Source organism: Mastomys coucha, unplaced genomic scaffold (assembly GCF_008632895.1).
Source record: "Mastomys coucha isolate ucsf_1 unplaced genomic scaffold, UCSF_Mcou_1 pScaffold14, whole genome shotgun sequence".
Lineage (NCBI taxonomy): Eukaryota > Metazoa > Chordata > Mammalia > Rodentia > Muridae > Mastomys > Mastomys coucha.
In genome coordinates this window covers 71,977,117-71,986,339 of record NW_022196896.1, presented here as the reverse complement: position 1 = coordinate 71,986,339, position 9,223 = coordinate 71,977,117, and the positions used below count along the sequence as shown (strand labels likewise).

The window sequence follows — 9,223 nt, the reverse complement described above, 5'->3', positions numbered from 1 at the left end:
GGGCATAAAGACTCATTCCAAGAACAATTCTGTTTTGAAGAAACTGAGGTCACAAGACTCTCATTGTGTTTTCTGAGATTTTTCTCACAAGCACTCAGAATTCTCACATGACTCCATTCTCATATTGTATCCCAGTAGTATACTGTTTGAATATTTTTATAAAGGCAAATTTATTTTTCGCTGGCATATTAACCAACATAAGGATTAATAGTATTTACATGACCAGAAGAGGAAAGAACTGTAAGAATCTGTACAGTTGTCTTTACATAAATTTTTATATATATTAGTAATGATAAGACTACCTGATGGCATATGATATGAGAGGAAGCTATAATTTTTGTTTGTTTGTTTTACCTAGAATTACTTGAAGACCTCAGGAGAATACAAACTTGCTGGTGTTTTTCTTGGAGGTAAGCTCCAGTATAAATTATGATATTAAAGCTGATATCACAAAGTTAATAGTTATTTTGTTTTGATACATAACCCTGATACTTTGTTATAAAGTACTTTATATGCTTAAAGCAGACTGAAAGCATTTGCATTTTATAAGATTCCTTTTTTAGCATTTTATTACTCTTAAATTTGATTCATTGAAAAAGAATTTCTTCTCTCTTTTAAGTATTGAGAAAAAGAATTGTTTCTTTTTAAAATTTGGCTTACACCAGATCAGTTTTTAGCTTTCAATAAAACTGTAGGTTTCCATTAAGACCATTGGAATTTGTTGGTTGACACTTTTTTGAGTTGTAAATTTTTTTTTCTCCAAAATTACAAAGAACAGGAAATCTAATTTTACCACATGACTGCTACTGTTATATATAAATGCTTATATTTCTAATTGAGTTTAATTGATTTTAGGTCGTTCGATGGGCTCAAGAGCAGCTGCTTCTGTAATGTGTCACACTGAGCCAGATGATGCGGATGATTTTATTCGAGGTCTCATTTGTATTTCTTACCCACTGCACCATCCAAAGCAGCAGCATAAACTCAGAGACGAAGATCTCTTTCGTATAAAGGATCCTGTACTATTTGTGTCGGGCTCAGCAGATGAAATGTGTGAAAAGGTGAATTGGATGACCTCTATATTTGTATGAGTGAAAGAAACATATTGTTTCCTGCCACTTTTAACCTCTGGATGTGGCGACCCATATCTTTAACCTCAACCCTCAGGAGACAGAGGCTGATGGATTTCTGTGAGTTCAAGACCAGCTTGGTTATATGTATAGGGAGTTCCAGGACAGCCAGGGTCACATCCGCCCTTTTTCAAGAAACTAAAACAAACAAACAAAAAATGTTCATTTGTCTAATGTTTGGAGTACATAAAAATAAAAACATACTAACAAAATGCATCTCCCCAAAGTGACTTGATGAAGTAGGTTCACTCCTTTATTTGAAGAATTAATATCTTAATTGTTAAGGCTTGGGAGAGATTAGAATATACATTTGCTTAATTTTAGACAGGTTGTTATTAACTCCAAAGTGAGCTTTGGCAGCATTCATATATTACTGAATATTAGCCAAATGTGAAACTACTAATTCCCTTGGAAAACTACAATTTCCTTGGAAAAATAAGTTATGTTAAAAGAAAAATTTTTTCAAGTAACTCAAATCTGCTTAACTTTTTTTGTTCAGCAAATGCTTGGCGTATTCTGTAGTATGATTGCATGAAAGAAGTGGACCGACTCTACTGTTGATGTTTGATTATATACTCCATTGTCTATAATGTTGCCTGTAGAGCAGGTATTTAATAGAAACTCTTGAGTGACTGTCAGTCCAGTAGAGATAAGGGTAACATAATCTTTTACTAAATATCAATAGACTCTAATATCCTCTTCTCTTTCCTTTCTAGAACTTGTTGGAGAAAGTAGCACAGAAAATGCAAGCCCCCAGTAAAATTCATTGGATTGAGAAGGCAAATCATTCCATGGCAGTGAAAGGACGGTCTACAAATGATGTATTCAAAGAAATAAACACTCAGATCTTGTTTTGGATCCAAGAAATCACTGAAATGGACAAGAAATAATTGTCATTAAAAGCCATGTTCTGAGTAAAAGTACGGTTGGTTAATTTCGTCTCAGCATTGTGAGATGTATTTCAGACTAATGTTCTTTAATGTTGCCCTATTTTTGAAACATTGTATCGTGAAAATATCCTTTACAAGATGTCTTTTGAAAGCACTGTTATAGTTATATGAAGATAATGTACAAATATTGAAGGTTGACTATAATTTATTTTCATTAGTATAGTTGTTTTGAAAAATTAAACATTTGCATTTTGTTACAGTGGTGCCTTTGTTTTACTCTGAAATGCAGACAGGAAAATGCTTCCTTTTGAGAAGTAGTATCACCTTTTAAAGAGAGAGAGAAAAGTGCTGGCAAGATGCCTCAGTAAGAGCTTGTTATGCAAACATGAGTACTTAGGGGTTTTTTTTGGTTTGTTTTTGGTTTGTTTTTTTTTTTTTTTTTTTGGTTTTTCAAGACAGGATTTCTTCGTATATCCCTGGCTGTCCTGGAGCTCACTCTGTAGACCAGGCTAGCCTCGAACTCAGAAATCTGCCTGCCTCTGCCTCCCAATTGCTGGGATTAAAGGTGTGCAACACTACACCGGGCCAAGTACTTAAATTTTTAAAAAGTTTGCTTTCATTTATTTATTTTGGAATGATGGAGTTTGTATAGAGGTCAAAGTTCAACTTCGCACAGTTGGTTCTCAAATTTCAAGTTTGGTGTTCAGTCCCCTTCTCATTAGCATCTTGCCAGCCCTTGAATTCAGTCTCCAGTACCAATGTAAAGAAGTGGGTACAACAGCACGCCCCTATAAACCTGGCACTGGGACTTGCTGGCCAGCCAGTCTACCCAAGTCAGTGTGTTCTAACTTCAGAGGCAGTGTCTTAAAAAAATAAGGTAGAACACAAATGCATCTACCTTGGGACTCCACATTTATACTCATGTGCATACATAAAGTGAAAGGGATAGTGTTGGGTTGATTGTTCAAACTTGTAGCTTCAAACCCTGGACTCAACACAGTTAAAAGAAACAGGTGAAGTCATAGACGTGCATTTCAAGCAACCCTGAATGCTTTTAAGAGTGAAGTAGTAGCAGCTTTCATTTATAAAATGTGTACTTAATGTCTATTAGGTAAAGCTTCAATAATAAGTTTTCCAAAAAAAAAAAAAAAATTTTTTTTAAACCAAATTTGAAGTTCTTTTTTTTTTTAAAGATTTATTTATTATTACTCTAAGTACGCTGTAGCTGTCTTCAGACACACCAGAAGAGGGCATCAGATCTCATTATGGGTGGTTGTGAGCCACCATGTGGTTGCTTGCATTTGAACTTAGGACCTTCAGAAGAGCAGTCAGTGCCCTTAACCACTGAGCCATCTCTCCAGCCCCCACAAAAAAAATATTTAAATGAGGAAAGGTTCTGTGCTAAATTCTATCAGTAACTTATCTACTGCTAAGCTTCAAGATGCCAGGTATCTTTGAAGTCCTTCATTCCTCCCATTCTGGTAGAATAGATCAATTTTAGTTATTACTTTTTTCCACCTTAGATATAGCATGAATAAATTCCTGGGTAACTGTTCAGGCCATTTATATTATAGTAGAAAATGATGTATAATGGTAATTTCAAACTTTTTTATCACTGTATATAATATTTTTTGATTAACTCCTTTCCTGAACAAGACAATTTTTTAAAATGTGTAAACAGAATGAATATTTAAAATTAAAAAATATGGTGTCAAAACATTGTAAGCCAAAAAAAACCCAGATGAAACAAACAACAGCAGCAGCAAAAAGAAGAACCCAATGTACTCCAGGCTATCCACTGAAAAATAATAGAACTGCAACTTAAAATAATGAGAAAGAAGTAGTATGTAGCTCAGTGGTATAGCTCTTGCCTCACATGAATGAGGTTCTGGATCCAATCTGCACCACAGAAAAATTATAAAAGGGAAGTGACAATACAAAAGGAAACTTGCAGATCCTCAGCACGTACAAGTATAATGATAAAGTAGGTTTAAAAGATCAGTAGTAAGTCTATAAAATTTTTAAATTGAACAAAATATAAAGGTAAAATATGTGGTGGTGCCATCCCTGGCCTGGTAGTCCTGGGTTCTATAAGAACTCGGTCTGAGAAAGCCATGGGGGTCACACGAGTAAGCCCCTCCCCTGGCTGCTTCATCAGTTGCTGCCTCCAGGTTCCTGCTATGACTTCCCTCAGTGATGGGCTCTTAACCAAAGTATAAACTGAGATCCTTCCCTCCCCAACCTCCTTTTGGTTATACTATTTGATCACAGCAGTAGTAACCCTTGGACAGCAATCAAAGATACTACTTTAAACAGGGATAGTAATCATTCAAAAACCAATGGCATTTAAGAAATTACTGTGGTGGTTTATGTAAAAGCTTGCCATTTGAAAACCATGTGCCTAATTTTGGTTGGTTGGTAAGAACATATAACTCATTCATTTCTAAAGCTGACATGAATATGGAAGGAAAGACCCTGTATACTTCCATCCACTGCTACGTTTAGTGGGAAAGTACACAGGCCTCTTTATTTTGAATACTATCAAAGAGCCATCCTGCTGCCCCTAATAATTAATGACACTGTCTTAGGATTTTATTGCTGTAAAAAGATACCATGACTATGGCAACTCTTATAAAAGAAAAGATATTTAATTGGGGCTAGCTTACAGTTCAGGAGGTTTAGTCCATTCTTGTCAGGACAGGCAGCATGGAAGAAGCCAGCCAGTCATGCTAGAGAAGCTGAGAGTTCTATGTCCAGATCAGCAGGCAGAAGGAAGAGACTGTGTACCACATTGGGCATATCTTGACCATATAGAAGACCTCAAAGCCCATCTCCACAATGATATATATCCTCCAGCAAGGTCACCTTCTTCAACAAGCCACACCTAATAGTGCCATTCTCTATTGGCTAAGCATTCAAACACCTGACTCTGGTGGCCATTCCGAATCAAAGCAGCACAGACACCTACCCACTTAACACTAGTGACTGTTTATTCTAGTTAGTGTATGTGCTAGTGGGTTTCATTACAGCAATGACCAGGCGTCTTACCTGAGTAAAACAATTTGTCCGGACTTAGTAGTCAGGTGCTACAAAGGTGTCCAAGAGGAAAAGGGTTGGGATGTGTTGTGTCTAATTGAGGCTACTTACCTAATTGCAATATTTTAAATGATGCTTCCACTCAGTTGTCTTGCTCTAATCAGTTGGTATTTCAGCTCTTTTTTTTTTTAAAGATTTATTTATTATTGTTATATCTAAGTAGATTGTAGGTATCTTCAGACACACCAGAAGAGAGTATGAAGCCTCATTACAGATGGTTGTAAGCCACCATGTGGTTTCTGGGATTTGAACTCAGGACCTTTAGAAGGGCAGTTGGTGCTCTTAACCACTGAGCCATCTCTCCAGCCCTGGTATTTCAGCTTTTAAAATATGAGCCTCCTCCAGTGACAGGCCCAAATTGAGATCCAGCTCAGGGGGAGGCCCCAAGGCCTGACACTATCACTGATGCTGTGGTGTGCTTCCAAACAGGGGTCTATCGTGACTGCCCTCCAAAAGGCCCAACAAGCAGCTGAGAGAGTCAGATCCAGAAATTTACACCCAAACCATGGACAGAAGATAGTGACCCCTGTGGTTGAATTAGGGAAAAGCTGGAAGAAGCTGAGGAGGAGGGTGACCCTATAGGAAAACCAGCAGTCTCAACTAACCTGGACCTCCAGTATCTCTCAGACACTGAGCCACCAATCAGGCAGCATACACCAGCCTGGTCTGGACTCAGAGAAGATGCATCTAACCCTGGAGACTTGGGGCCCCAGGGAGAGGGAAGGTCTGGCAGGGTCGGGACATCCTCTTGGAGACTGGGAGTTGGAGGGAGGAAAGGGAGGAGGTGTGGGATGTGGACTGTAAAACAAGATTAAAGAATAAAAAATTTAATAAAACATGAGCTTCCAAAGATAGGTAGCCTCATGAGAGGACCCTATGAACACCGTAGTCTTGCCCCCCCTTTTCTCTTTTTATTTTAAACTCCAGATTTTATTCCTCACCTGGTCCACCCCCATACCACATCCCATACCTCCTCCCCTCACTCCACCTCCACCCCACTAGACCAATAAACTCCCTGGGGCCTCCAGTCTCTTGAGGGTTAGATGCATCTTCTCTAACTGAACCCAGACCTGGCAATTCTCTATATATGCTGGGGGCCTCATAACAGCTGTTGTATGCTGTCTGTTTGGTGTTCCAGTATCAGAGATCTCAGGGGTTCAGGTTTATGGAGACTGCTGGTCCTCCTACAGGGTAGCCCTCCTCCTCAGCTTCTGACAGCTTTCCCCTAATTCAACCACAGGGGTGAGCAGCTTCTGTCCATTGGTTGGATGCAAATGTCCGCCTCTGACTCTTTCAGCTGCTGTTTGGGTCCTTCAGAAAGCAGTCATGCAAGGTCCCTTTCTGTGAGTACTTCATAGCCTCCCTAATAGTGCCAGGACTTGGGGCCTCCCCTTGAGCCTGATCCCACTTTGGGCCTGTCACTGGACCTTCTTTTCTTCAGGGTCTTCTCCGTTTCCATCCCTGCAGTTCTTACAGACAGGAACAATTATGGGTCAGAGTTTTGACTGTGGGATGGCAACCTCATCCCTCACTTGATGATCTTGGCCCCTTTCAAATTCTAAACCTGTAGCCCTACTGCAGACAACTTGAATAACAATTTTGTAACAAGAACAACAAAAAAAATTCTGTCTCATCCTGTGATTTTTCACTTTGTTGCTCTATACCTGTTTCCAAATTTTATTCCTTCTTCAAGGACTAGATGTAAAACAGTTTTCCCCATTCTTTTAGGTTTCCTTGATTTCCAGAATATCTTTTGTCAAAGCCTGAAGGTATGTACTTCCTTTGACACCATCCCATATCCATTACAAACTCCTGTCAAAGGAGGTTTTTCATTCATTCTTATGCACTTCTTGGCCTTACACTATATTAAATCAATATTTGTTGTGTTGAACTATTTATTTCTTATTATAAGAAACCCTGCTTATTTTATACATTTATTACTGAGAGTTCTTGTTAAAATGAAAGCCTTGTCTTGCTTGTCCAAAAGGTTCAAAGAATATGAAATCTTTAGACAAGGTTTTAAAACTTAAATAGGACCTCTGAGTATCTTCTTGCGTCATCAAATATTGTTGGAAATTGGACTGTCTCTGATGTTCTTTTACATTTGCCTTCATGACTATAAAGAATATATGTATTTTTGTGCTGCTCACATGATTGATTTAAGAAGTTTCCTATGCAAGGAGGCATCTATGTGGCATCTATAGCCAGTAGGCATTTACATAGGGAGCAAACCACAAAGTTCTAGAGGCTATTCCAAACCAGTTTGGTGTGTATAGGAGCTCTCAGTGGAGAGCTAGCTAGGGTTTCTGTAGCAGCAATGGGCTACGCCTCTTCGACCCATTACCAAATGCACTGGCATCTACCCAGGAACTTTCAGTTCTCAAATGGAAGACACACACACACACACACACACACACACACACAGAGAGAGAGAGAGAGCCTATTTTAAAATGCCTTGGCTAGCTCTAAGGCTGGGAACTCCTAAACCTGCCCCTGCTACCCTAAGCACAAACCCGAAAGTGGCCAGTGGCCACCCACCTAAATTCTTCATGGCTTGTTGTCTTTCTCTCCTGCAGCTCCTACATCCCATCCTTGTCCCCTGAGTCTGGGTGATTCTCTCCTTTTTTCCAGTTCTAATCCCTAGCGAATCTAAAGGTCCCTCCCTGTCTCCCTCTGTCCAGTCATTGTCTGTACAGCAATTCTTTGTTACCAATCAGAGCCAGTTGGGAACAGAATTCCCTTAGCCTACATTTGGTACACTGCAAACAGGTTTTTTGGGTAACACAATTATCAAGAGAACACTACAGTTTGCAGTGCAGTAAAACTTGATAACATGGAATATAAAGGAAAATAAACAAATTCCCTTTGAGTTACTTAACATTAAGATAATTTGGGAAAATGTGCCATCATGTGTTGTTTGTATTCTGATGTTAATTTTGGTCCTCCAAGACTGGTTGTCCCAGAGACAAGAGCGTCCACATGGAGGTGCTAAGTGACTCTGTCTCTAGGTTATTTCTGATTGGTAAATAAAGATGCCAACAGTTAATATATAGACAGAAGGTGGTGTTTAGGTTTCTCTGACTTAGGGTTGGAGAGGAACCAGTAGGAGGAGAAAAGTGCAGGACCAGAAGAAGGAGAGGCCACCATTGGTTAGGAGTTAAGAGAACATGGTCCCAAGGGCTAACCAACTGGAGCTAAGAGCCGCTGAAATGAAGCATAGCAAGTAATAACTCGGGTTTGTGTTTAAAGTATGTTGCTTCTTTTGTGAGCCCCAGTACTGAGTGAGTAAGAGGTCAGTAATTCTGATGCACTCTAAGAGGCCTGAACAGTTTACTCTAGCAGAATAAATAGTTTGCTCTTCAGTTCACCTGGAATAAATGAAGCCCAAGAAATATGTCATCAAAGAAAAGGAGCCATACATCAAAACACTCAAACTGGTGTTGTTCACAGTATTGTGTGACTAAATTTGGGTTTGCTTAGTGAGCTTCTAGGCCTATCTACTTAGACTAAGTACTGAGCAGTCTAAATCTGCCTCTGACCCACACTTAATTCTGATTTAGCACATGAAAAGGAAATTCACCAATACGCCATTCAAAGGTTTGGTTTTGAATGTATAAACAGATTTTTTTTTTTAACGTTTATTGCATTATGATGAGAAAGTTACATGATTTCAATTTATCTGAATTTGTTAACATTTAAAAACATTTTTAACTAAATAGAATTGAATCACATTCTTGTTTCCCTTTTGTACCACCTCTCCTCCTAGAGACCCCCGCTTCAATACCTACAATATCTTTTTTGTCATATTCCTTAAAATTTATAAAATATTATAACAATAAAAATAAGTATTATACAAGTTGTTTGATATAAAACAACAATCAATTTAATAGTCTTATGTAGATGCTCGTCTACAGCAATAGTGAAAATACATTTTTCTCAATATAAATTTAAAATAACTCCAAACATTTTAACTGTATACTTTTTTTTTTCATTGTAATAAGGCTGTATTTCAATGACCCTCACATCACCAAAGGATTTTACAGATGTTGGTTCCTGCTCACCTCTGATCCTGGGTGTGTCAGAATGCCTGGGAGTGGAGCTTCCTCT

General features: G+C 38.5%; 1 protein-coding gene across 1 annotated transcript in view; it reads left to right on the top strand.

The window, feature by feature from the left end:
- The window catches only part of Tex30 (testis expressed 30), a 5,218-nt gene extending 2,939 nt beyond the window's left edge, over nt 1-2,279 (top strand). The window contains exons 2-4 of the mRNA XM_031367383.1: nt 359-410; nt 856-1,061; nt 1,847-2,279. Of these exons, the coding sequence (XP_031223243.1) occupies nt 359-410; nt 856-1,061; nt 1,847-2,020 (432 nt within the window). The 3' untranslated portion in view covers nt 2,021-2,279. The remainder of the gene's footprint in view (nt 1-358; nt 411-855; nt 1,062-1,846) is intronic.
- The last annotated feature ends 6,944 nt before the right edge of the window (nt 2,280-9,223 follow it).